At 46.8% G+C, this 26,637-nt stretch overlaps 4 protein-coding genes across 17 annotated transcripts in view; 2 read left to right on the top strand and 2 right to left on the bottom strand.

Annotated features, from left to right (window-relative positions):
- Positions 1-100: 100 nt before the first annotated feature.
- Positions 101-2,176, bottom strand: LOC100116265 (alpha-methylacyl-CoA racemase). 4 transcript variants are annotated; one of them, XM_001600238.6, is made up of 6 exons: positions 1,923-2,176; positions 1,635-1,789; positions 1,424-1,565; positions 1,204-1,347; positions 876-1,122; positions 101-804 (listed from the first exon to the last, which is right to left on the bottom strand). In XM_001600238.6, the coding sequence occupies exons 2-6, from the start codon at positions 1,740-1,742 to the stop codon at positions 297-299; spliced, it is 1,149 nt and encodes a 382-aa protein (XP_001600288.1). In that variant the 5' UTR covers positions 1,743-1,789; positions 1,923-2,176; the 3' UTR covers positions 101-296. The 4 variants fall into 4 exon arrangements, with proteins under 4 accessions (XP_001600288.1, XP_016838590.1, XP_003424858.1 ...); XM_016983101.3 differs by having other exon boundaries at positions 102-804; positions 1,635-1,782; positions 1,923-2,107; XM_003424810.5 differs by having other exon boundaries at positions 102-804; positions 1,864-2,104.
- Positions 2,177-2,595: 419 nt separating this feature from the next.
- LOC100116770 (importin subunit alpha-3) lies at positions 2,596-8,449 on the top strand. 3 transcript variants are annotated; one of them, XM_031923664.2, is made up of 9 exons: positions 2,958-3,818; positions 5,001-5,060; positions 5,613-5,715; positions 5,802-6,006; positions 6,088-6,248; positions 6,340-6,566; positions 6,650-7,015; positions 7,093-7,419; positions 7,503-8,449. In XM_031923664.2, the coding sequence occupies exons 3-9, from the start codon at positions 5,616-5,618 to the stop codon at positions 7,593-7,595; spliced, it is 1,479 nt and encodes a 492-aa protein (XP_031779524.1). In that variant the 5' UTR covers positions 2,958-3,818; positions 5,001-5,060; positions 5,613-5,615; the 3' UTR covers positions 7,596-8,449. The 3 variants fall into 3 exon arrangements, with proteins under 3 accessions (XP_031779523.1, XP_031779524.1, XP_032453276.1); XM_032597385.1 differs by lacking the exon at positions 2,958-3,818 and adding an exon at positions 4,761-4,929; XM_031923663.2 differs by lacking the exon at positions 5,001-5,060 and having other exon boundaries at positions 2,596-3,818.
- Positions 8,450-8,508: 59 nt separating this feature from the next.
- On the bottom strand, positions 8,509-10,617 carry LOC100116302 (39S ribosomal protein L3, mitochondrial). Its single transcript, XM_016982339.2, has 8 exons — positions 10,275-10,617; positions 10,131-10,196; positions 9,949-10,045; positions 9,639-9,875; positions 9,429-9,560; positions 9,188-9,348; positions 8,900-9,089; positions 8,509-8,813 (listed from the first exon to the last, which is right to left on the bottom strand). The coding sequence occupies exons 2-8, from the start codon at positions 10,190-10,192 to the stop codon at positions 8,565-8,567; spliced, it is 1,128 nt and encodes a 375-aa protein (XP_016837828.1). The 5' UTR covers positions 10,193-10,196; positions 10,275-10,617; the 3' UTR covers positions 8,509-8,564.
- Positions 10,618-10,669: 52 nt separating this feature from the next.
- The window catches only part of LOC100116895, a 110,568-nt gene continuing 94,600 nt past the window's right edge, over positions 10,670-26,637 (top strand). For 2 of the 9 annotated variants that reach the window (XM_031923673.1, XM_031923672.1), the window contains exons 1-4: positions 10,745-10,989; positions 11,565-11,668; positions 12,069-12,541; positions 13,892-13,995. In XM_031923673.1, coding sequence (XP_031779533.1) covers positions 12,505-12,541; positions 13,892-13,995 — 141 coding nt within the window. In that variant the 5' untranslated portion in view covers positions 10,745-10,989; positions 11,565-11,668; positions 12,069-12,504. The other 7 variants (XR_004226714.2, XR_004344644.1, XR_004344643.1 and 4 more) reach the window with 7 other exon arrangements.

Here is a 26,637-nt window from a genome sequence, read left to right as displayed (position 1 = left end):
TACATATATACCTATGACTATACATATGGATATATATATGATATTTACATATAGCGCTTAAGTAATGACGTTCAAATTCAAATGATATCCAAAACTTTTTATTTTACAAACAGTTTTTATTTTATAAACAGTTTTGTTTATTATAACGTTAAATATAAAAATACACGGTAAAAATATTCTTTAAAAACCAATTATTTAATCCTTGATTAAATATAACATATAACATTGAATAAAAATTTCTACATTTTTCGTTTCATTGCTCTATTGCACCAATAAATGTGTATAGTTTTTTCTAACTACAGCTTTGACTTTGTTGTTTGCTCAACAATATTATTATCTATCAAATCTTTAATTTCTTTAGAGGTAAATTTATATTCAGTTAAAATCTCAATAGTATGTTCACCAGGATTTGTATTAGGAAATCTAGTAGCACATGATACACCTGGAGTTCTGGAGAGCTTAGGTGCTACATTGGGTATTACTAAATTGTCCCTTCCGATCGAGAAAGTTTTTGAATAATCATTGTGTTTATGAGATGCAACATTGTCTAATGTCAAAACCGGAGTTACACAAGCATCAGTTCCATCAAATATACTGCACCATTCATCTTGAGTTTTACTTTTAAAAATGTCAGATAATTTTTCACGGTTTTCTTCAAAATTGTCAAAGTGTAGTAATTCATCTTCAGTAAGACCAAGTTTATCTAAAAAAATATCATAGAATTGTGACTCCAGAGCACCCACAGCCATATAGTGGCCATCTTTTGTTTCATAAGTGTCATAAAAGTGTGCTCCAGTATCCAATCTGTAAAAAGTTATTTGTGCTCATTTGTTCAGATTGTAAATTTGACATGCTGCATCACTGCTTGAACTTACAAGTTTTTTCCTCTTGGTTCAGTCCAAAGTCCAGGAAGATTGCGCGATCTGTAGAACCAGCTTCCCAAGTAAGCAGTTCCTTCAGTCATTGAAGCATCGATAACTTGGCCTTTTTTACTTTCATTTCTTTCAAGCAAAGCCATTGCTATTCCAAAAGCACACATTAAACCACCACCTGCAAAATCAGCAGCAAAATTTGATGGTGGTGTTGGCTTTTCGTTGTGACGACCAAACAGAGACAGAAGACCTACAATATAGCTAGTATTACAGGTTCTTATTAATATTATTTAATGGGTAAATAATTTTAAGTAAAGTTATTAATAGCAACCTGATAATCCTACGTAATTTATGTCATGGCCAGCCATTTCAGCATATGGACCATCTTGACCAAAGCCAGTCAACCTTGCATAAATTAATTTTTTATTTGATTTCATAAGATCTGCTGGTCCCAACTTTAACTTTTCCATGACACCTTAGTAAATAAAAAATTATACATTATACAATTCAATTATAATTTTATATTCAAACAATTATTTATAAATCAATACCTTTCCTATATGGATCAATTAAAACGTCACATCTATTACTCAGTCTTTTAAATACATCTACGCCCTTTTTAGATTTCAAATTTAAAGCAATAGATCTCTTCCCATTGCCTAGTGAATCTTGAATTTGTGAATTTGAACCAGGCTAAAATAATTAGTTTCATGAATATTCTTTTTAATGGATTTTCCAATGACAATTAACAAGATTTCTTACTCTATCTATTCGAATGATTGATGCACCAAAGTCTGCAAGTAACATTCCACAGAACGGAGCAGGAGCAAGCCCAGCTAATTCAAGCACTTTTATTCCTTTCAGAGACATTGCAAACAATTGATATTGTCAGGACAGAGCAATCTGCAATCTGTAATCTGTAATGTAAAACAAAAAATACAAAAATTTCTTTAACCTAGTCTCTGCAGTATATGTATAACAAAATATTTACAGTTCTTCATAAACGAGTAAATTAAGTATCATAGAATCTAGAATAGCGATGCTACGTACACAATGAACACGTTACTGTCTAATATCCACTTGACTCGTCGTGCATCTAATCTAGCATGTTTTGCTATCGCTGAAGATACGGTCAAAGCAAGTCACGATGAGTGCATCACTCACGGCGCCAACTTTGCATTCGAATTGCAAAGCGACGTCCATCATAAACTCCCTTCGTTCTCTGATGATGTGTATATTGTACAGCGCAGTAACAGATTAAAAGCCGGTTTTCACGTGTTCGAATCGCCCGCCATTTCGTGATTGGCTAAAATGGTAATGACCCACGCGCATTCCATGCGCCAATCGGCAGAGGACGGCAAGTTTTGAGAAACAGTCGTTGCTGCTGATTAGCGCCATTCAAACGGCAAAATTCGCAACTATAAATATAAGGCATTAAAAGCGGTTGCGGTGTTGCAAGAAAATCGAGCATTCCAGAAGATTTTTCGGAGCGCGATTCTATACGCGATTTCAATAAAGGCCTTCGAGTTTGTCGAGAAAATAGCATCAGGTGTTACCGAATACACGTGACTGCTCCACAATGCTCTCCACAAGTTTTCCGTTATCGCGCAATCATAGCGACAACGTTAGTCAGTATATACATATATATCCTATAACTAAGCGCGTATAGTCAAGTTGCAGTTACTTTTAGATGGCGCAGCGAGCACTGGCGTTTATTCAAATTTTCAGAGTAATCAGTAAAGATCGTTATAAACACGCTCAGACGGAATTCTGAGCATGTTTTCTCTAGCAGACATAAAGCGGCGGAAAAGTATAAAGCAGTCGCCTGCCTCAGCCATCCCGATATTGCAATAAGCGTCCAGATCGAGATCGCGCTGCTGTCGGTGTATTACCGACTCCCACCGTTTACGGCCGCGAGCGGCGAGCTGCTCATTTGCTCCGAAGAAATTCGCGCAGCTGTGTGCTCATGTACGTGGTGCGGCAACGGCAACGTCGTGCCTTCATGTCGTTCGTATATTCTGCGATCAGGGCCATATGCGTCGTAGAGCAGCAGCAGCGGCAGCAGCGGCAGCAGCCTGCAGCATCAGTCTCGGTCGAATAGTGCCAGTTGCAGCTTGTCTCTTCTCTCTTCTGGACTAGTTTTCCTCTCGTCATATTATTTGCGCTGCTGCTGCAAACTGCGAAAGAACAAGTGCTGCTGCGCGCGCGCCTGTGGAGTCGTGCGCACATCCGACTGTCGAGAGCGAGTCACGCCGTGCAATCTCGTCGCAGCACATTTTCGCTGTTCCACCGCCGCGTGCTCTAGTCCGGACTCCGGAGTAGCCGAGGCCAGTGCGCAGGAAACACGAGTTATTTTGCTTTTTATGCCCGAGCATACTTGGTGCATATCGAGCAAGCCCAGGGCCTAGCACCGCAAATATACGTACGGAGAGACGCACGCTCGCACACGGACATACACACGCGCGAACGACGCAGCTCGGGAGGCGAAGGAGAGAAGAGAGAGGGAGAGGGAGCAAGAGCAAGCAAGACGGAGATAGATAAAAGCGAGGCTAAGGCTACACTACAACATCGCCCGCTCTGGCACACGACGTCGGAGTCGGAATGCAGCTGGCCAAGTAAAAGGGCGATTCGAAATACTTAAACGACGAACCGAGACAAGACGCTTTCCGGCGAATTTGCGCTGGACCTGAACTCTAGAGAGACGGAGTGTGCACGCCGGCTTATCGATCAACCCGAGCGATTGAGTCGCAACAGCAGCAGCACCACCACCAGTAGCGACTCGGTTGACCGAAGAGGACGAGAGGCTCGTGGTATATTTCTCGGAGGATCGCACTCGTTAGAATTTCCATAGCCGGCATCGCGATGGAGCCCATCACGAAAATGGCACCCGAGATGGTCAACAAGAATCGCATGATGGTCTTCAAGAACAAAGGCAAGGACCAGGATGTAAGTATGCCCATCTTTCGCACATATTTCTCTTGGACTGAATATTGTATAAGGATAATGATTGTGATGTTGCCTCTCGACATATCTTTGGCCTTTTTTGACTGTTCGTATGCGCTTGTGTGCGGATCTCCTTTTCCATCTTTCTGTCTTTCGTTCTCTCTCTCTCTCTCGCTCTCTCTCTCTCCTTCGCTCCCGCATGTTCTCTCTGTACAGGCAGCGCCTGTTGGCCGTTGGCGAAGGGGCGCGACGGGCGCTCTCGCATCGACGACGGTTTCCAAGGCGTGCAAATGCCGAGCAGCGGGACGCAAGGAGAGCGAGCGAGCGAGCAAACGAAAGAGAGAGCGATCGGAGAACGTGTGCGCTATAAGTGTATATATGAGCAAGAGAGAGAGAGAGAGAGAGAGAGAGAGAGAGAGAGCGCGAGAGCAGGTGGAAGTCGCATCGTGAGCGAAAGCGAGAGAGACTGCGAGGGGAAGGGGCAGAGAGAATTTTATCACGGATGCTCGTTACCGCACGCATCTTCCGCCGCTTGGCCTGGAGATGATGTGCCCATGTCTGCTCACCACGTTTGTGTACAACGTACCAGAGATCCGGGTTCTCTCTGCACTTTGCCTGATGAATGAAGTGCCCTCGGCTGGACTACTTTTCCCATTTTATTCATGTTTATATGGATCATGTATATTTCTTGCAGTACACTTGATGATGATGATGATAATGATGATGATGTTGATGTTGATGTTGTTGATGATGTTGTTGATGATGATGATGATGATGGTGCTGGTGGCAGTGGTCTGGATGGCTTGAAATTGTTGTAGGTCTGGTATACATATATGATGAGGATGAGCCTGTTGATGGATGCGACTGATTTTTTCAAATGGAGTGATTCTGCTATGAATCGTGGCAAACTTGATTTGTTTGTGACTCACTGGTTTATACTGAGATTATGTTTATCTATGCGTGTTTAATTTCTCTTGGCCCTCTGTCGATAAGAAAAGCTAAATTGTGATGATGCACTAAGAATTTTGAGTTGAGTTTAGGGTTGAGTGGATTATGAATTATGGTTGAGTGTTTTAACTCCTTGCGTGTGGATGGCGCGTATCGTCATGAGCAAGTGAGCTTGAAATGTGGATATGCATATATGCCATGAAAGTCCATTGAACAGTATTTTCTACTCATTTTCAGCCCACGTAGCTAATTTTGCTCCCACACCCAAGGGGTTAAAGATGTACAGTCTTAGAAAAGGTTAGCTTGATTCAAAACGTATCTTTATTCATGAACCTTCAACCATATGTGTAAGACATTTAATATACTATATATATATATATACTTTAGTTATAATTTATATTTTTGAGCATCATATTCCACTCTATATCAAACATTTATCTGCTAATATACAAGGACTTATTTTTACTGGGCTATCGACTAGCTATGAGTGACTTACGTCAGGAATTGTCAAAAATCAATTCTATTTTCTATAGAATAGATGTTGCTCACAGTCAATCCGATAGATTAGTCGCTGATGAAGTCACTTGTCATCCGTCAATAAGTGATAATAAGTCCCCAAAATTATATTGATGAATCATTGATACTCTCCTTAAGCACTTTTATTTTTTTCATGCAGCTATTTAGTGATGCTCTCTGCAACACTAAAAAAGAACATGTATATTCTATGAGTAATCTTTTGATTCTTTTTCATCTTTATTAAAAATACCCTGCTTTGATTGCAACACATGGTGCAACATTGAAAAGGTTTTCTATTAGTATTCTACATCAGATTATTTTTAATTTTTTTAGGAAATGAGAAGGAGGCGAAACGAAGTGACAGTGGAGTTAAGAAAAAATAAAAGAGAAGAGACTCTTCAGAAAAAGAGGAATGTTCCAGTAACAGACTCTACTGGTTAGCTTTATTTAAAAATACTTGGTAAAAAATTACTTTTTCTTCTGTGTACATATTGACTAATTAATCCTACTTGCTTTTTCTAGATGAGGATGACATTGACAAGCAATTGGCAAAGACCAATTTGCAGGAATTAGTGTTGAAAGCTGCCAGTACTGATCCAGTAGAGCAGTTACAAGCTGTGCAGTCTGCGCGAAAGCTGTTGTCCTCTGATCGCAATCCACCAATCGATCCTCTCATAGCTAGTGGCATCCTACCGATTTTAGTAGGATGTTTAGAGCAACACGATAAGTAAGCTGGTTTTAATTAATTTCATATATCAATCCATCAGCAAAATCTATGAAAGCATATTAAAGAAATTTTTGTTTGCAGCCCTTCTCTACAGTTTGAAGCTGCATGGGCACTAACGAACATTGCAAGTGGGACATCTGCTCAAACAAATGCAGTAGTTCAAGCTGGTGCTGTTCCACTGTTCCTCCATTTGTTGCTTTCAAGTCAACAGAACGTTTGTGAACAAGCAGTTTGGGCATTAGGTAAGCTTCTTCACACCTTATATTTAAGCTTTGTAAAATACCATTATTTTAAGAATTTTAAACTAAAACTTAATATCACTCTTTTCAACAGGTAACATTATTGGTGATGGACCAGCATTGAGAGACTACGTGATACAACTTGGAGTTGTACCGCCATTATTGACGTTTATCAAACCAGATATACCTCTTACGTTTTTGCGCAATGTAACGTGGGTAATCGTTAACTTATGTAGGAACAAAGATCCACCCCCACCAGTACAAACGATCCAGGAAATCTTACCTGCACTCAATGTTCTTATTCATCACATGGATATTAATGTAAGTGGAGAACTTAAGTACAGATTGAAAAAAATTTGATGGCAAAGTTCATCTTGTCTAAATATAGATTTATTTTCTCGCAGATCCTTGTTGACACAGTATGGGCATTAAGCTATCTGACGGACGGTGGAAATGAGCAAATCCAAATGGTCATTGACAGCGGCGTCGTTCCGCGTTTGATCCCACTCTTGTCACACAAAGAAGTCAAAGTTCAAACGGCAGCCCTCAGAGCCGTAGGTAATATTGTGACTGGTACCGATGAGCAGACGCAAACTGTACTGAACTGTGATGCCCTGTCTCACTTCCCTAACTTACTGACGCATCCAAAAGAGAAAATCTGCAAAGAGGCGGTTTGGTTCCTGTCAAACGTTACAGCTGGTAACCAGCAACAAGTTCAAGCAGTTATTGACGCAAAGTTATTACCTCTTATTATTCGTAATTTATCTAAGGTAGGTACAGCAGTAATCAACTGTAAACATGTTGGTTCAATGTTGGGTTAAATACTAATTACGTCGTAATATTCCAGGGAGAATTCCAAACTCAAAAAGAAGCCGCGTGGGCGATTAGTAATTTAACGATAAGTGGTAATAAAGAACAGGTTGCACGACTAATCGAGGAAGGAGTTGTCTCGCCTTTCTGCGATTTACTGTCGTGCAAAGACTCTCAGGTTGTCCAAGTTGTACTGGACGGAATTCATAATATGCTCAAGTTAGCTGGACCACAAGTTGAAGTCTTGGCCAACATGATTGAAGAATGTGGTGGCTTAGACAAAATCGAAGCATTGCAGGGTCACGAAAACGTAGATATTTATAAATTAGCTTACGATATCATCGAGCAATACTTTTCAGATGAGGTGAGTTCACATTTTATAATACAAACAGTGTATCAAGATTTAGAGTTGACAATTTCTAAATTATTTTGTTTATTAAATTTCAGGTTGACGATGTAAACTTAGTACCGCCAGTTGTAGAAGAAGCCTTCGAATTTGATCCGTCGACAAATATGCCAAGTGAAGGTTTCAAATTCTGAGTGATCCTTTACGTTCCCCACCCGATTGTGCCGTCCCCCGACAAACTCCAGCCTGGAGCCGTTCTGCTTTCCCTCGACCTATCCCTTTTCCACCTCTCCTTATTGCTCCGGTCGACGCGCAGCTAAACGTGATATATGATGCGCTGGCACTGAACCAAGAAATTTTATTAAAACAATGGGCCCAAAGACATGCAAAACGCAAAACGAACTGGCCTTTGTGATGGGCTGTTATTGAGACTAAAAAAATGGGGGCTGTTCGACTTTCGACGATCTGTGCGAGCGAGAAGACCCGAGGAATAAGTCAACGACGACTCAAATCGACTGTGTTCTTTTGTTCTTCATTCTTTTTACGATATTTGATTTATCATTTGTAATGTTTACATCGTCAAACAAGTCTAATTAAGATGCTGATCAGTTAGAAACGGCGTTGCGTAAATTATTTTTTCCGTTTTTTTAACGAGAAAGTTGATCATTGTTGGTTAAACAGAACACGCGTGATTATTAAATTTTGTTATGATAGAAAGGACGTATCAAGTATTTGTTTTATGATAAAACATTAATCTTTAAGTCTTGTACGGGCCTTTAAGTCTTGGTTCACAATGTTACATTTATAACCCAATCGTGTATATTTTAGGCATGTTAAATTTATAATAGCGTCGGTTTCTGAGAAGATTGAGTGATTACTCTTACTTTATTAGCGTGTTTAATAACTACGAGCGTTCTGTAAGAAAAAAAGAGCAGCAACAAGAATGTAGCGTACATTAGATACCGTGGCTGTAACGATCAAGTTTCTTATTCTATCTGAAATTAACAATGTATATTTTTTCTTCAAATACATTGACGAATCAAATTTATGCCTACTCTTTTATTTGCTTCATTTTCTTCCAGATATAAAGGTAATGAAGCATTCTGCTAAAATTTTGTAACGAAACTTTATTAAAGAACTTGGACAATATAAACTACGCGAATTTATTCTTCTACTTCATACATGATTGTGGGGTCGTTAAAGTTATGCAAATCATCTACAAACAGTTCCTCAGGTAATACTTCATCTTCATTCGTTGGAATATATGTCGGGAAATGTGGTGGCGAATTCAAAGCTTTACAAGTTTTTAATGGTACAATTGTGTCGTAAAATTGCACTAAACTATTTGTTTCGCCTGCTGATGCTTGTCCAAGAACCCAAATAACATTATATCTTGTGTTAATTCGAACAATCTGAAAACAAAAAGGTAGTTCCATGTTAACTAATACATGTTTTTAGCACATAAGCACTCTAGTATAGTAAAAAGAACATAAGTTACTCTTTGTGCTTTCACTATGCGGTATCTATTTCCCATGTGACCAGGCAGTTTTGTTCCTGGCATTACACGAGCTTTTTTTCCTCCTGAACCTATGTTTCCTGGCCTTCTGTGAGTTTTTGTGACACCGTGACTAGCAGGCATACCATGGAATCCCCACCTTTTCATTACACCTTGGAATCCTCTGTCTATTCTGTAAAAATATAATACATTTTATTTTCGCCAGTAAAAGAATCATTCTTATTTTTGCAAAAAAATCAAACAGTTCAAATCATAGAATGAAATATTTACGTTTTTCCTCTTATGTCAATGTATTGACCAATTTTGTAATGAGTTGCAAAAAGAGGGGTGCCAGGTTGCAATGCTCCTTCAGGTGATACATGAAATCTGGCCAATAAACGTTTTGGCATTACCCCAGCTTCATTAAATAATCCACAGTATTCTTTAGTGAACTGTGCATAGAACAATTGAGTTAACAAAATAAAAAAATTCAGTTCGTAATTTTTTGAAATAGACTAAATTTAATACATACAAGTTGAGGATCACAACTATCAGCTCCAACTAAGAGGCACCCAGTATTCCTTGGTAAAGGATTCTTCTTTTGTGTTATCATGGGCTTGTATTCTTCTGGAGGTATGTATTTAATTACATGATTATCAGCAACCTAAAATATCACTCTATCAAAAATGTTCTAATAATTTTGAATATCTACATCACTTGACTGTTGAGTCTTGTAGCTTACTTGAAACATTGTTGTCAGAACTTTTTTACCATCTTTCATCCACATAGGCACAATACCAATTTTTCTGGCAAGGACACCAACGCGTTGGTAATGTGGTTTCCATTCAGTTACTGGTTCAATTGTCTCTAATTTCAATGGCGAGGCACTTCCAAATCCAATGTCCGGCAGTGGATACTTATCTCTTATGACAGTTTGTATGAATTCCTTGTTTTCTTTGGTCAAGTCTTCTTCATGTTGCTATTACGAAAAAAATTTTAGTTAGTTTTAATAATAAGCAACACATAAAGTTGTTATATACATCTTTACAGACCACTCGAGTTTGTTTCACAAACCAGGGTGGAAACCTTTTCCTGGGATATGGATTCAATAACTTTTTTCCTCGGTTTGGCAGAGTAAAAGTTTCTAATCTGTAAGCAGAAAGCAATATTGCAGCTTAATTTTTTAACAAAAGAGAGTCATCAAAAATACTCGACACAGCATAATGATTCTTACGTTGGCTGAAGAAATCCTTTAAGTGGTTGCAATCCATTACACACTTTTAAAAGCGTTGTCATTTTCCTAAAACATTGAACAAAGTATTTTTACAGTGCTGGCATGCACTTATAAAACAGTGGCTTTTTATCACACACTAAATACCTGCTATGAATAAATGCAAACGTTGATTTACTGGCAATCGAATCAGTTTGACCTCATATATGAAGCACTTTTTCTTTCAACGATTTATATTATATGAACAAAACTTGATTTAATTATTTATTTTTCATTTTTGGATAAATAATAAATGGCCATAGGAATCTGAGGTTATGGCTTTAGGAGTGTTAAAAGAAAATGTGTCTACCGGCCTACCGCACGGACTTCCTTTCCTCTACACGAAGCTTCGACTTTGTCTCACTAAGCGTCGCATGTCGGCTAACTCACGACTCACTCGCCGCGAGTCGCGATTCGGATTTGGAGCCGCACAGCAAGAATCTGCTTTATCGACTCACTCGGCCTGCCTTACCATCGAACGAAACAGTCTAAAAAACCGTTGAGCGCCGAGCAGTGAGCGGGAGAGCGAGCTGCAGTTCTCGTTTGATCCTGTTGGTTCCGAACTTCCGGTAGAAGATCTCAAAAGTAAAGTTTTCTCTTCTCTCTCGTTCCGTAGAGCCGCATTCGTGAAAATATTTTCGATTCTGTAATTTGTTCAACAAAATAGTCGCAACTCGCGTTATGTTATGGCTAGAGTATAAAAATATGGTTCAGTTGTCAATTTGATTTCGGCGGAGGTGACGGTTACGCCAAGAACTTTTCGCAAAGTTCGTTAGGCCACCGCGAAGGAGGAAGATCGTCGGGAGGATTTCAGAGGTATCAGGTACAGTTTTCGTTGCAATTATGCCGATTTAATGTCAGTTATTGTCGTGAGACTATTGTTCGTATCTTGATTAAAATCCTTGAAGCTTTTTCCTCAAAAATTGTTTCGATATCTTGCTGAAATGAGCCAAACAAGAAAATGGCGAGAGTGCGTCCAAGAGAGACAAAGCCAATTCTTTTTAACGTATACTTATAACCGTAACCGATAGCGTCTGCGGACTGCGATAGGGTTCATGAGAAGGCTTTTTGTCTTTATTTCTTTTGCAATAAAGACAGTGGCCTGAGTCTTCCAAGGAAGGGTAAGTTTTTGATGCAAACAAGTTCGATACCTATTTTTGATGATTGACTTTAAAGATTTCCACTTTTTTTGAAATCTGATATTTATTTATATCTAAAAGAATATAGTTGGTCTGAATTCGGTAGGATTAAAATGGTGACAATAATACTCCTCTGATGCAATAATTGAATTTCTGGTGACGCTCAATGACTTTTTGTTGATTTATTCAAAATTTGTTACTACGAAGCATATTCTAAGTCCCTGTTCCGTTACTAATTCTTAATGGTTCTCTTTTTTAGGATATACAATTTTTTATTGGCTGTGCTCGAACCTGTGATGTTATTGATAGTCGAGATTTGGGTCCTGAAATTGACTGAGGCTTTCTGAAATGAGGAACCAAGAGGTGAGAGGTCAACACTTTCTTGTTAAACATTCTAAGTGGAAATGATTAATCGGCAGTTACTTTTGAATACATGCATGATTTGTATATTCCGTATAGTTTGAATAGTACGTTTTTAATTGAAATCAGGTTATTAATGTTATTATCAATACTGCTTTAACCTGGAAAGTTGATCCAGCAATTATAGCCTGAAAGTTAGTGCAGCTGTTTGTATTTTTATTTATAAGAATAATAATAGTTTTTTGGCATAACGTCTACTTTAATCGATATCTACGTGTCAAATTGAATTTATCAGAATATTCCTAATTATAATTGATTGGTAAATATCCAAAGAATCGTCTATGAAAATAGCTTTAAAAAAATTCAGTTCATTTGAAAAATAAAGAAAATCTCCCTGTCGCAGAAACGATACTCGTCCGAACTGCAGAAATACAGCCAATGCGAGCCAGGAGAGAAATAGAGAAGCGTGGAGAAAGAGAGAAGAGAGGGTGCGAGCGAAGCACAGCAGCTGCGGCGGTGGCGGAGCAGGGCCCATGGCGTTTCGGGTTAACTACTCGACGAGCGCGACAGGATAATCGGCGGTTGATACTACGCGCGAAAACGAGTCTGACAGCCTGACTCTCCAGCTCTCAGGCTCAGCTCGGCCGGACAGGTGAATTTGGGGGAAGCGCGAGGATCCGCAGAGAGCGAGATAGACAAAGAGGGACGAGGATGTGCAGCGGCCTCGGACAGCCTCGGTATAGTTTCCGCGCTGTAGCAAAAGCGAGATAGGAGGGAGAGATATATCTCTTGACGCGCGTGTGCATCGATGTCCAGCGCTCCCGGGGGAAATCCACTTCATGATGGGAATCCCATTATTTCCCGAGCGATATAAAAGTAGGTAGGTAGTCCAGTTCGCTTCGGCTCTCTTTCTCTCTCTCTCTCTCTCTCTCTCTCTCTCTCTCTCTCTCTCTCTCTCTCTCGCTCGCTGCGCGCCCGCGTGTCCAGTCGAGGCTATTTCGCCGACCGTCGAGCCATTTTCTCTTCTCCGATCTCTAGCACCCTTCTTCTTCCTTCCCACCACCCCCCGCAACCCCCTCTCAGGCCGCCCTTTTTCCACTGCTGTGCTGTACATCCGAGTCCACGCTTCTCTCTATAGCTGGACGTTATATACGGTGCGCGCTTCTGCAGCTGCCCCCTTCCTTCCTTTACGCTATATACTCTTGTACTCTCGTCTTTTTCCTTTCTCCGACGTTTTTGTTCTCCGCGTCGACGGCACAGCCTTGGCTTGTTCATGAGGCATTCCCAGAGAGCTTTATATGCGTATGCATCGAGCAAATTTTTCCATCCATGGGTTTTCTTTTAGGTGTATAGCCCGGAAAAACCAAACAATGCTCTCAATTCCAGCTCTGCGAATTCGAAAACGGCGAGTCACAAATGGAATCACCCTGTCAAAAGAAACAAGAGCGGTAGCAGCAACCTGGCTCGTCTGCAAAACGCAAACTCCAAATAAAAGATCCGGCAAAAAAGCAGCAGCGCGCTCGGTTCGATGGAATGCAGCGTATTTGGTCGTTGTCTCGCTTTTCCGCACCGACGGCGGTGGCGGGAGAGTCTCATTCCTCCATTGTCTTTTCCGCCCGGCCGTCGGTCCACTCGCTTCGTCGTCGCCGTCTTCCAGGCTGGACGAACTCTCGCGCCCCTCTATACGCTCGCCGAGCTTTCGGAGGGTGGTTTGGTTGCTGTATAGGTAGGAGGGATGGAAGGTGCAGGCAGGCGCGCTCGTTTTTATTTTGGATTAATACCCCTCCTGTCGCTTCCATAGATTCACCTCGAGAGATCCGAGCGAGACAGTTCTGAAATGCGCCCGCGTTTGTCCCGGAGAATGGCCGTGATAAAGTCGGCCGTCGTCTCTCCACCTCTCTCGGGTCCCTCGCTTTCCTGGCTCGCTCGCCTCTTTCTCGATAAATGGCGCTAGCTTTTGTATTTCTCATTTTGACCATTATTGTCGCTCCGCGCGAGATTGCGTTTATCGAAGGTTGTATCCCGGAATGCCTTTAGACTTTATTCTTCTCAAGTTGAAAAGTCGTTTATTTTCACTTTTTCCTTCAAAGTTGAGACGCACAAGGTCTGACAAGTAGTACGAGTCAAGCTCAACTCAGGCGATCGATGTTTATGAATTTTGAAACATATTATTATTTTATTATTCTCAATATTACTTTGTATTCTAATTTCATTTTGTTATTTCAGGCCTAGATTCATACCGCAGTGCTGACAGTTCAGTTGCAAACACGCGCGAGGACAAAAAAACGCCGAACCAAAGCCATCGCTTATCCTCTGGAAGTCCACAATGGGTCAGTACTTTTGAGTATAATTTTTTTTTATTATTTTCTTCAATATATATATATAATGGGATAGACGAATTCTTTACCTTGGAAAAACAAGATCGTGAAAACTCGATAGCGCTATCCCGGGGCACTGAACAATTCAAGTTCATTTTATGGACTCATAATGTATTAAGCACCGAGGAAGCTCCCGCGAAACGAAGAGAATAGGAAAAATATACGAGCTTGGGAAGAGGCATAAGGGGCAACAGAGGCAGCGGCATCTCCCCCAAGCGAAAACACGAGCCCGCAACGATAATAAAATGCGTCGAAAGCAGACTGGCGAGATGTAGCACAGCCGTGCATGAACATAAATGCTCGACAAACGAGGCTCCGGCATGAAACATGCAGTCTTCCATTTTCAAGCTGGCGGCGAGGATGTAAATCTCGCGCTAAATAAAAGCGAGCCAGAGAAATATGAGGCCCTCGATGTATTTTTTCGCGCGATGGCTGGCAGCATTCGCGATAAAGGCTCCCAGCCAGATGAAAAGGGGTTGGTTAGTTGCTTGGTTCTCGTTTTCCGCTTCGCTCGTGAAAGAGAGGCGCGAGCGTGGCGTATAAAATAAATATGCGAGGCAGGAAGTGGCAGCGCTTATACGCGTTGTCCATCTTTCTCCCTTTTGCTTGCCTGAACCCGCTTGTGTGTGTGTGTGTGTGTGTGTGAGAGTGCTATCTTTCGTTTTTCCGTGCGTGTCCTCTCTTTGCTGTGCACTCGTGTGCTTTCGTTTCGCAATGAGAGCGATGAAAGAGGATGGCGCGTGGCTTGTAAAAATATTGGCTGGTTTTTGCGGCGCTCTTTTTTCTTGAGCGGTCGGTAAAAGAGTTGACTTTTAATTTTGCTGGCTATAGAGCACACGAAAAGCGCGAAGCATTAAGTCGAGCAAATAAATATTTCACTTAAATCGTATCCAGCAAAAACGGAAAATAGAAAACAAGAGTATAGAACCGACGCGATGGACAAAAAACGAGAGGGAAAAGAAGAAGCGAGGGGGCAGCGGGACTTGAGGAGTATAGGCGAGAGAGAGAGAGAGAGAGAGGGGAGTTTTTAAGTGAGTCGAGGGATCGGCTTCGGGCTTCGGGCAGCAGCGTGTGTTGCTGCGTAATTGATTTATTTGCCGAGATGCGTCGAGCGATATTTGGCGGTTTAATATTCAAAGGCCAAAAGATACGCAAAATCCGAAAAAAGAGCATCAACCTCGGCGCGAAGAGAAGCGCGCGCGAGCTCACGCACTCGTCCGGAGGCGAGAAAAGATAGACGTATAGGGCGCAAGGAGAAATGGGGATAAAGGCCGAGCGGAGTAGAAAGAGCGAGTACACACGCGGAGTATGAGAGTACGAGAGTGGAAAGAGCGGCTGGAGTGTGAGCGAGTCTGTCTCCGAGATCAATGGGCCGCCGGGCTCTGGGCACAGAGGAGCGGCAGAAGCAGCCGGGAAGGATCCCTCTTTTCCGTTTTAGCCGAGGATGACCAATAACAAACAGCGGGCCGCGCGAGCGCGCTCTTTCTCTAATGGAGTTTTTACCGATAAAAAATTTACTCCCTTTTCGTCGTTTTTGCGAGCAGCCCTTTCCCCGCCGAGCTTTATCTCCTCGCGTCCCCGCCGCCGGCCGGCCGGCCGGCTCCTCCGCGATTTTCTCCCTTCCCTCGCCGTGAGTATACGCGCGCTAGACTGAAGATGGGACGAGGGAGAGTTGACCGTGTATGGGAGAGGAGGGAGGGAGGGTCGCGACGGTCAGCGCGGGAACGTAAAACACTTCCTTACGGAGGCGACACCGCCGCTGTCGCTGGCTGACTGGTCGGGGGATCCCTTCTGGCACCCTCCATTGAAAACTGCTTCGCAATTTTTTATCCCGAGATAAAAGTTTCGGGCTTCATTTTTATTGGGCGTTGTTTACTTTTATTTTTCCTCCCTCCGCATTAAATTGGATAGGAGCTGTACGAGGCTTTAGAAGTTGCTCGTCAAGGTCTGTCGCGAAACAGTCCAACAGATATTCAGACGGAGCGACACAGGGCGCATGTGTCCGTGCAGCAGCAATGGTTTTGAGGTTGCGGTCGCCGGAGCAGGTTATACAAAGTGAAACGCGCGCGCCCGTGTGAGTACGTGTAGTTTGCGGCGAGCGGCGGAGGGCAGAGGGGGGGGGGGGAGACGCGGACGCACGGATAAATATCGGAGCGCGCAGGGAGGGGGTGGGGGGAGAGAGATGAAGAGATAAGCGCGCGAGGGTGGGCGATTCAAAGGGAGAGGACGGCCGCGGCTCTCTCAGGCGTTCGCTCAAGTTGGCGGTTGCGGTGCACCGGCGTGTATCGATTGTGACTTTGCCGCGGAAATCAATCTCGAAGAATCCGAGTCGAAAAATTCCCGATCGCTTCGGCTCGTAAAAACAAGCGAAAGAGCAGAAGCGTAAAAGGCCCATAAAGAATGTCCGTTGCACACGTGAGCTCAGATCCACAGGCGCGCCTCGGAGAAAGGGGCTGCAGAGCGACGGAGGAGCGATAAAAGCAGTGCGCGCGTGTACGTGTATCCTGTGGAGTGGGCGCAGCGAGACTGCTGCGCCCGCCGCTTGGCCTTCTCTCTCGACGCTGGCGCGCGTATTGATCCTCATAATTCCGGGGGGTGGAGGGGTGCGCGAGAGAGCGAGGGGTGAGGCGCGGTGGGGGTGGACCGCCGAGAGAGCCGAGAGCCGAGAGCCGAGAGCCGAGAGGAGAGAAGGCTCGCGGCGACGGCAGCTGCGAGCCCTCGACCAATAATAAACCCCGCGCGTTATGATAATATCATATCCATAGAGCGGTTGGTTATGCGGGGGGCTGGCTTTATGATTGGCCGATCGGAAGGACCAATCGCCTAGGGGGGCTCTGTCCCGCTGCAGGAGGGAAGCTTCCCCCTTCCCGGCGCGGCCCTTATGCATGTGCCATATTCATAGGCGACGGCGCCGCGCTCGCGCTCGCGATGACGAGGGGCGCGGAAGAAGCGGCGGAGGGTTGACGTTCTCCAGGGCGAGATATCTCGCGCCATTTTTGTTCGCCGCGCTGATGGGTTTTTCCGAGTTCTTCCCTTTTTTCTGCGCCTCGCTCGTAAATCTCCCTTCTCGCCCTCCGTCGCCTCCTTTTATGCGCTTCCTTTTTTTCCGTCGCGGGCGCAGACGTAAGATCTTTGTCATCGGGCAGCGAAGCTATCGGCGTCGTTCGAAATGAATTCAGTGCGCGGACAAGGAGTCATGATAAAAATTGCAGCTCACGTACGGGCCTCGTCAACTCTTTTTACGCGCATATCCGCAGGCGAACGCGCGTTTCCCGCTCCGAGGGTGCGGGCGATAAAATTCGAGCCGCGGCATTTTACAGCCAATGGCAGATATAGAAGGGAGAGAAAAAGAATCGCGCGCAATACACACAGCCGCCGCCGCCGCCGCCGCCGACGCTACGTTTTATTGGCGGTGGAAATGGGTTCTCGGGCGCGCGTGCACAGCCAGCCGGCGAGTATATGGTATCGGAGGATATTGATCCCGGCTCGCTCGCGCGCGCGCGAGTCCGGCAGAAGGAGCCGGACGACTGGTCTTCGTGCAGTTATACGTATATGTGCCCATACGCACACATACATCCTTCTCTCTCTCTCTCTTTCTCCAGTTCCGCCCCGCGCGCCCTGCCTTCATCTCTCGCAATATCTCGCCTCTCCGATCTGCGCGGCGCGAAACACCCCCGTAAGTCAGGCTTTTATCCGGCGAGCTATCTTTTTTCTTCGCCCGATGCGCGTATACATATATCAGATGCTTGTCGCGACTGCAGGACCATTTTCCGCTGCGTTATTAGACGTCACTGCAGGTTCGGATGCTGCTGCTGTCATCGTTCATTCCTAATCCCCGAGCAAAATGACGCCAAGGCAACAACAAAGCGAGCGCACAATCCTTCCTCTCTCGCGCGGGCAGCGCAGCTTCCGGGAGGTTGGCTCGCGCTTCGGGGAGCATGGGGAGGGAGCGCGAGGAAGAGGGGCAGACGTGAGTGGACAGTGGACAGTGGTCTGCGAGACACCCCTCGCTTAAGACGAGGCTCGCGGCGCGCCGAGGAAAGAAGAGGGCGAGAGCGAGCGCTTTAAAGTGCGCGCGCATCCAGCTTCTACCCCTTCGTTATTGCCGCCGCGAGAGACTGAAGAGAGGCTGCCCGATGTGTGCGCGCTTCGAGATGATTCTCTTTCTCTGCTGGGGGCTTGTGGTATTCCTCGGTTTTATCGAGAGCCTCTTTTTTCAGAACCGTTACTCCTCGTGGACGTATATCTCTATTGAGTTTCATCGCACAAGTCGCTTCGACAATAACTCTCGTTATTCATTGGGGGCAAATCGGAAGATCGAGTGCTTTTGAATTTCAAAACGGCAATCCCTTCTCTGCCCGCGGCAGGGCCAGCCCTTCCGCGCTGTACATGCGTCTCCCTCTCGGGGCGGCGGAAGAACTGCAATATTAACATCGTCCGGGCTCCTCGAGAAGAGTGGCCTCGCTGCAGGAAAAATAAAAGCACGAAGGTGTTAACCGCCGCAATGCGCCGGACCAATGGTGGCGTGGCCGGCGCCGAGATGGATATGATGGATTTATGGATCTAATAAAGGCAGCCGCGGCGATTGGCGCAGCCGGAATATGACGGGCGGAGCTGCGGCCCGCTCCCTCTCTGCGCCTCAGCGAGGGGGGCTCCTCTGTACCTACCCCTTAGATGCGCCGCGGGCCGGAGAAGGAGGTGCGCGACCGGGTGGGGGCAGCCGCGAGAGCTGTACATCTCCCGCTCGCGCCCTCTCCTTATCTTGTCTGCAGCGTGGGGCGAGAGGTGCGTTGTGCGTCTCCGCGAGGAAAGGGAAGCGGGCCAGTGAAACAGGTGCAGATGTGTACCGACGAGGCTTCTTTTCCGCTACGCGGGACTGCCGAGTTCGACAACAATTATGCGCTCTATCGAATTCATCCACACGAGCAGCGTAAACGAAACGAAGAGCCACCAAAGCCGCGTCCCCGTAAAAACAAATCACCGCCATAAAGAAAATCTCTCAACATCCTCGGCTATGAGCATGCGGCAAACTTGGCTTTATCGCTCTCGCTCGCTCTCTCCAGCGCGCAACCTGCAATAATTCCCGCTCGCGATGCGGATTAGTCGCTCCGGGCGCACGAGCGAGACATATCTTGATCGAGGGCCAAATCCAGCATTATACGGAATCAACCTCTCCCCTCTGTGTCGCCGCTCTGTGTATGGGCGGTGTATTCGGCGTGTCCTCTCTCGCTTTATGGTCGAATATTCACTGGCTGTATGATACCCGCATCTTTGCACTGGGGGAGACTGCCTTTGTGCACTTTCGCTTTCCTCTTCGGCGAATCAACAACTCGGAATTTTTCCTCTCTCGCTCCTCCGAAGGAAAAAAACGCGAGCAACGTATTTCACTGTCGCAGAGCGAAATTTCATTAAATTTCGCAGTTGGTGCGGCGACCGAAGCCGACGACTTTGAAAACTTTCTCTCTTCTCGCCCCCTCGGCGAAGACGAAGCGTTGGCGCACGCACGCGAGTCCCCTTTGTCTGGGCTGTGCAGGCTGCCGCAGACTGTATAGGTATATAGGCGCGCTGACCATCGCGACTTTTTCTCTTTCATCTCGACCCTCATTCTCTTGGCTTCCTCTTTGTTTCACCTCGGGAGACGGAGGACCTCCTTCCTTCCGCATCGCGAAAACTTTTCTTTCCCGCGGCCGGACCGGGCCTAGAGACTCCCCCCCCCCTCTCTCTCTCTCCGCCTACGGGCTGGAATTTGATTGTTACTGCCGCCGAAGATGCTGGTCGGGGACGCTTGTTGGCCGCGCTAATGGCATTGGCTATTTTTGCCGCTGAAAACTTTTCAGCCGAAAATAGCCGCGCCCGAGAAGGCGGCGAGGCAGTTACAGGGATTAGCCGTACTTTACGACGTGGAAGGAAAAAAGAAGAAAGCGAACTATGTATAAATCGGAGAAAATGGTATTATCAAGACTGATAATTCAGCCAAAGCGGCGGCATTAAAAGCTTGCTTGAAAAGGCGAACAAGGACGACGCTTGAGGGAGGGGTGAGGGTGGGCGGCTTGGCAGTGGAGTCGCGCAGCTCGGCGTTACGGATAGCCGGCTTAACTGCGGCATATTATACGAATTAATTACCCTCCTCGCCATTGACTTGGACATATTATTTATCCCTCGCCGCTGCTCTCTTTCTTTCTCTCTTCTTTGTTTGCCTTCTTCATTAGTCACCGCCCGCTCATTTTTTACGCGATGAACGCTCGTTATTCTCCGAGTTTCGAGGGCGCCGCGTTCGATTACACGTCGCTCGAAGTATTTACCGCGCTAATTCGGCCAGACGCGCGTTTATTTCGGGCGAAATCGTTGAATTCTTCGCCTCCTCTATCTCCGGCTCTCTCGCAACCCGTTTCGCACTTTCTCGGTATTAAAGCGGATAAATCTTTTAAAAACGCCGACTGGGAGGCATAAGTCAGCCCTATCTGAAAATACACACAGGTAGCGAGGCTCGGTTCCAAAGTAAACTGTTTACAGCGGCCGAGGGGAGAATGACAGTCGGAGAGGGAGGAAGATTCGTGGGCCGCGCGCGTTATCTCTCGCTTGCCGCTAGCGAGTTTTCGCGCCCGCGGGAGCCGCTGGAAGGAGAGGGTTGCGCGGGAATAAAGGCGAGGCCGGGCGTTTATTATTCCGGCTGGGGGAGGCGGCTGGCAATTTACCCACTTTGCTGCTCCCGTTTGAGAGTCTTTCATGATTTTGCGAAATAAACGCTGCTGAAAATCTGTGTGCGCTGGCTGGCGCTGCAGCGCGGCGGGGAGAGGAGGCAGGGAAGATGGATAGATAAAGAAACTCGCCGATGGACGGAGACGAAGCGAGCTGCAGAGCGCGCGGCGCGTCAAGAGAGGGAGCTAGCGCGCGGCTCTTTAATGGCCGGATCTCGGAAATTGTGCGCACATATATCTGCTGGCAGATTTATGAAAGTGCTTTTCTTCTGAAGTGGGGAAAGCTGCCGCGCGCCGCCACTGTTGCTGCCGCCCGGAAAATCCCGCTCCCGAGTGAGAGGAGAGAGAGAGGGTTGCGGAGGAAATATATACGCGCCCCTCCAAACCGATTTCTCGAAGCTCCGGCTCTCTCTCTCTCTCTCTCTCTCTCTCTCTCTCTCCTCCTTTCCCTCCCGCCGCCGCCCCTCCCCTATCTCGCATTGCTGTAATTTTCCAGTCGGAGATTTATGCGACATTAAGGTGCGTTGTGCTGCAGCTTATGTGTATACGAGCGAGCTCTGTGTGTGGGTGCGCTGCGCGGTCGAGTGTCGCGGGGGAGTAGTATCGCGCTCGCTCTCTCCCGCGCCGCGCGACCCTTCGTCTTCCGACACCGATTTATTTATATCGAAATATTCGCGAGCACGCCGGAGAATCTCGTATCGACAGTGCCGAGATTTATAAGTTCTTTATGCTGATTGCCTCGCTCGATCTCTGCTGCCGCGCTGCATCCGCGAGGGAGTATAAAACGCTATTATTTAAGAGGGGCAGTTATTCGTCGTCTCGCGAGCGCCTTTATCTTTTGATGCGCGGTATAAGTTAGAGCGAGATCGTGCAGCGCGCCACCGAATCGTATATCCGCGCGTGTATATAGGGGGGGGGGGGGGGGATAAAGCTCCGCGCGCGCTGCCGTCAGCTTTACCGGGGATCGGGTTTATGGTTTTTGTTCGAATGGCTGGAATATTTTGTTTGATTGGTTCGGATGCAGGGGTCTTACCCGAGCGCGGCTCGCACTACTTGCGCGCGCGCGCGCGCGCCTTTCCGTTGTTTGCGGATATAAAGTTTCGAGTTGACGAAGCTTAATGAAAAATTCTTGTTTGCCGGAGCGCGGTAAATTAAAAGTCAACTTCTGCAAGCGTATATCCCCGCGCGTGCACGCAACTGCACAAAGCGCGGCGGAAAGTTTAATTAGAAAAAAATTCAATTTTTGCCTTCTAAAAATATAGCCCCTCCAAATTGCATTCTTTGAGCGAATTTAATTCGCGGCGCTTTGGCTCGTGTGAATTATCGAAGTCTCTCGTCAGCCGCGGCCGCGACGCTCCCTTAACAGAGGCTCATCTATAAAACACGCCCGGCAAAATTTAAAAATAACAAAAAAAGCCGTCTGCCGTTTCCCTCTCCCGCCGATATGGTCGGGCGACAAACGAAATGAATGTTCCAGGAGCGACCGATATCCATCGTAATTTGACGTATCGACAGTGCTGCTGCGCGGAAAAAGGGGGAGCAGCGCGGCAAAACAAACAGAGGGCGAGCGGAAATCGAACGGGGGAAAATTGAAAGCTGAATAATTTAGCGCGCTTAATTAGCCATTCATCGAGCCGAGCGCGCGGACTCGCTCGCGCCGCGCGCATCATAAATTCCGCGGAACAAACGAGAGGGAGAAAAAAACGCAGCGGCCCGCGCGTCTCTTTTATTTTTCGCGGACTCCCGCTTATAACCCGTATACGCGCGCGATTTCTACTTTATGTGAATTAAAATTGAGCGGGGGAAACCGCTGAAAAAGCGAAAAAGGTGGAAGCTAGGCGGCGGCGGCGGCGGCGGGGGTGAACTCGTGCGCGTTATATGGAAATGACGCAGGGGCCGCACGTGGAAAAGTGGAAATAAAAGTGGCAATTGCAGTTTGATTCCTGCCTTTTTCCGTCCCCCCGCTATTTGTGTACACGATATGGTAGACGCGCGTGGCTGCCGCCTACAGCCCTCCTTCGTCGTCGCGAATAAATCAGCGGGCGACTGCGCGCCGCGCAAAAGCGGCATAAATATAAAACAAAAGCCCGCGGCGTAAACGCTCCTTTATTTGATTTTCTCCCGCGGCCCGTCTCCGTATAAATTGATATGCCGCGCATAGCGGGTAAACTGGCGTGAAGTTGCGTGGGAGGCCCCTTTCCCCCAGCAGCCACGCGTACACCTCGGCAAACTTGTATTTTTCATTCGAGGCGCGCGGCTTTTTGATGCCTGCGTCGTCGTCGTCGTCGTCGTCGTTTTTTTCTTCCTGTCTCTCGGCTTTATCGATGTCGACGACGACGCAGTGATTTTTCCTACCCCAGCGCAGCTCGTCGGGGATGAATCGTCGGTGATTCTTTACGTCTGCCGACGCACTGCGCGGGGGCGAGATTCGGAAAGTTTGCCCGTGCGACGTAGTTTTATATAAGTTTTCGAAGCTGGCTTGTTTTTATTCAAATCACGAGCGAGGGAGCGCCCCCGTGCGGATTATTGACCTACTTACCGTTTATGCGCATTTTCATCCCCTCCTCAAAACCTGCGAGTCTGACTATATTCGGGCGACTCTACTGGGCGAGGAAAAAAAAAGAAAAATTGAAAGCGGAAAACTCCGAGGCGCGGGAGCGGATTCCGGCGTTTAACGAAATAAGACGAGCTGCTGGCGGCGCGAGCGAGCAGCAGAAGAGGAAGCGGAGAAACAGCGGGGAGAAGCAGCAGAGAGCGAGGCAGGCTCCGTAAAATGAAATCCGCGTTTGCCAAAGCATTAGAGGCCGCTCTCGCGTGGCAAACAGACAGTCGGACAGGAAGATCATCCCAGCCAGGAGCCGAGGAAAGTTGCCGGAGCAGAAGTAACGGGCCCGCGTGCTCCTGACAGCCGCCCGTCCTCGCCGCAACGACTTTGCCACAAACATCTTTCTCCCTCTTCTTGCTTGCCGCTGCCTCTGCTGCTTTTTCGATTGTCGAGCTGTTGCACTTGACGGCCGCAATCTCGCCGCGACGGATGATTCGCGGAGGAAAATTATAAGCGGCGTGCGAGGGATCGCTCTTTCGCTTCATCGAGGGCCGAGCTTTCACGGCGCTACCGGGGAAGGCTGTTATTTTTCCCAAGTTTTATACGGGACTGTAAAAGGCCAGAAGTTAAAAGTTCCTGCTCAAGATATAAAAGCTTCCGAATGGCCCGTACAAGCGCTCGTAAAAAACTGCCGGCTCCGTAAAAAACGTACTTTTCTTCGCTTCGTGAAAGTCGTCTCGAAAAAATGGAGAAGGACCGAAAGGCCCTCCCTCGCGCGTTATGAAGCTAGCCCGCGCGCGCTCGAGTTATGAAAATGCGGCGGAGGACATCAGCGACTCGGCGGCGATTGGCTGACGGTCCACGCGCCGGTCCAACCCCGCAGCTCTGCTCTCCTGACGTGAGCGTGACGTCTCCTAGGTTATGCGTATTATATCTCGACGCCCTCGCCCCCTCGTAATATCCAGGGCTCCACCCCGCTAATATTTCCAGAGAGACGAGGGGTCGAGTGTGTTGCGCAACGCGCCATTTTTCTGCCCCCGTGTGCTGCTGCGCCTGGTTCCGTCATCCGCGCGAGGGGCTGCAGACTGGATTTATGCCTCTTCCGGCAAGCCCAAAGTCGAAGACCGCAGCCGCAGCTTCCGCCTCGGGGAGTATAACGCAAATTGCCCGATAAAATTGTCGAAATACTTGGCTGTGGCCGCGCGGAAAATCCGCTGTCGGGATTTTGAAGTAAAGGCTTAGCTCGAGGTGGGATCGTGACGTCACTGTAGCGCTCCGCCGGGGAAGGATAAGGAAGAGAGCAAGCGGAGGAATCTTTGGGAATCTTGGCGAGGCCGCCAGGAATGCCAACGCTCCGGTCTCATTAACATCTTCCGCGGAAGAGTTGTCTTCATTGCCGCGCCGCTGCTGCGCGAGTTGCTTTACGCTCTTATCAAGCGAATGATGATCAGTGGGTGTCTAATCTTGCAGGGCAGTTAATAAAGTTAAGTCGAAAGCAAGCCGCTTTTTCTCATTCTCGCATTGAAGATTGATGATTGAGCCGAGAGATGTGTTTTCGCCCCGCGAGTGGTAATCCAAGTCTTTTTCGGCTATTATTGGCCGAGTCGGGTAATTAATCGTGAAAATAATCGAGAGGATGACTTGCTTATTTAGAATCCTGTCGAATTAGCCGTGTCGGGGAGTCAGACGCCGGGGCGAAAGAAGAAGGAGAAGAAGCGGCTCTCCGAGCCTCGGGATGGAAATCGACGAGGGTCGAAGCTGCTGTTTTTGCTCGCCGGCGGCGGGGCTGGGAGGTCGTCGAGTATTTTTATGAATTAAGAGGGGGCGGAAAACCCGCCGGCCGGAATTGCCCTCGGCCCTTCTTCTTCTTCTTCTTCTTCTTCTTCTTCTTTTTTTTCAGTCACTTTGTATTGTTATGCAAATTAGGGGGGATTATCATGAGCGAACACGCCGGGGCTTAATACCTTCGAAAAATGTACTCTCGCTATTCATTATTCGCGCCGGAGATTCTAAGAATATTCATAAGTCGAGAGATAGAGAGAGAGAGAAAGAGAGAGAGAGAGCTCGATTTTTTGCGCTAGAATAAGCTAATTTTTGGTAATTTAACGGCCAAGCGTAGCGGCGATTTATTTTATTTTCAATTATTGTATCGTTATTTGCAACGCCGATTCCCTCCGATGTGTGTCAATAATTTAATTTTTTTTTCGTCGCCCGATAAAAGATTAACTCGATCTGCCAACATTTGGTCGAACCGATAATTATTCGAAAAAGTGTCGCGCTGCTTTTTGCAGGCTGTAATTGATTAATTTGCATTATTCAGTCGCGCTGGTCGAAAACAAACTGCCGAGAATACGACTGGATTGCAAAAAAAAAAAGAAAAAAGGAAAAACGACTCTACGACTGAGCGATATCACTTCATTCTTGCAAAGGAGTGTACAGTAGGGGACAGTCGATTCCCCGGGAGCAGCCTGCGCAATGCCATCGAGGAATCCGGGCGCTCGTGCATGATCAAACAGTTTTACAAAGCGCCCGGAGAAAGAGACAGAGCTCGCAGCGCGAACTGACCGTGCAGCGGCTCTACGCGAGCAAAAAGATCGGGGAGAGGGCTCCTTCTCAAACGGCGCTAGCGCAGGAAAAAGACCGGACGGACTTGGGTTTGGCTCGCGGCCCTGCGCCCCGTGTACGCCGTACACTGTACACGTATGCGAAAAGCAAGTTCTTGGGGGAGGGAGGAGAGCTGGCGAGAGAATTGAGTGGAGAGAAGTGCCGCTGGACAGAAGTCGCCTGCTCGAAGGATGTTTACTTTGGGGAAATCTTACCGAGGACGAAGATGTTTCCGCGTATCGACGTCGATGATTGCAAACTCGTTGGACCCTACCTTTTCCGAGTGCTGTACATATAAAGTGTATTAGTGGGAGGTACTCGCACGAAGTGGAAAGAAACGAGGGTGTAATCGTGCTACCAGTGTCCTCGGGTTAAAAACGAGGAAGGCAAGGGCTCCCGAGAGTAAAAAATTTCTCGCTCCCGAGACGGACTGAGAAAGAGAAGGAGAGAGCGCTGATGAGTTCTTCCGACTGCGCGACGCTTCTTCTTTGTGATCCCGCATAATTTATTTCTCGCGCTCCGTCGTCGCGCGTCGCCGCGAATTATGCATTACTCCCCCGGCGCTCTATGCGCACGGAGACTTCCTCTTTTTTAAGCGCCAGTGGCAGCCCTTAATTTGCTCCAGATGAGCGGGAAGACAGGGTAGTAAAGAAGGAGGGACGAGAGCCAAGACGGCCGTCCTTTGTTTTTCCGACGCTCGACCGTCGATTTTCGCGAGTGTCTGAGCTCGGCAAATTCGACGAAAAT

This window comes from Nasonia vitripennis, chromosome 2 (genome assembly GCF_009193385.2).
Source record: "Nasonia vitripennis strain AsymCx chromosome 2, Nvit_psr_1.1, whole genome shotgun sequence".
Classification (NCBI taxonomy): domain Eukaryota; kingdom Metazoa; phylum Arthropoda; class Insecta; order Hymenoptera; family Pteromalidae; genus Nasonia; species Nasonia vitripennis.
Note: the sequence above shows the minus strand (reverse complement) of the source record. Positions and strands in the feature narration are given on the sequence as shown.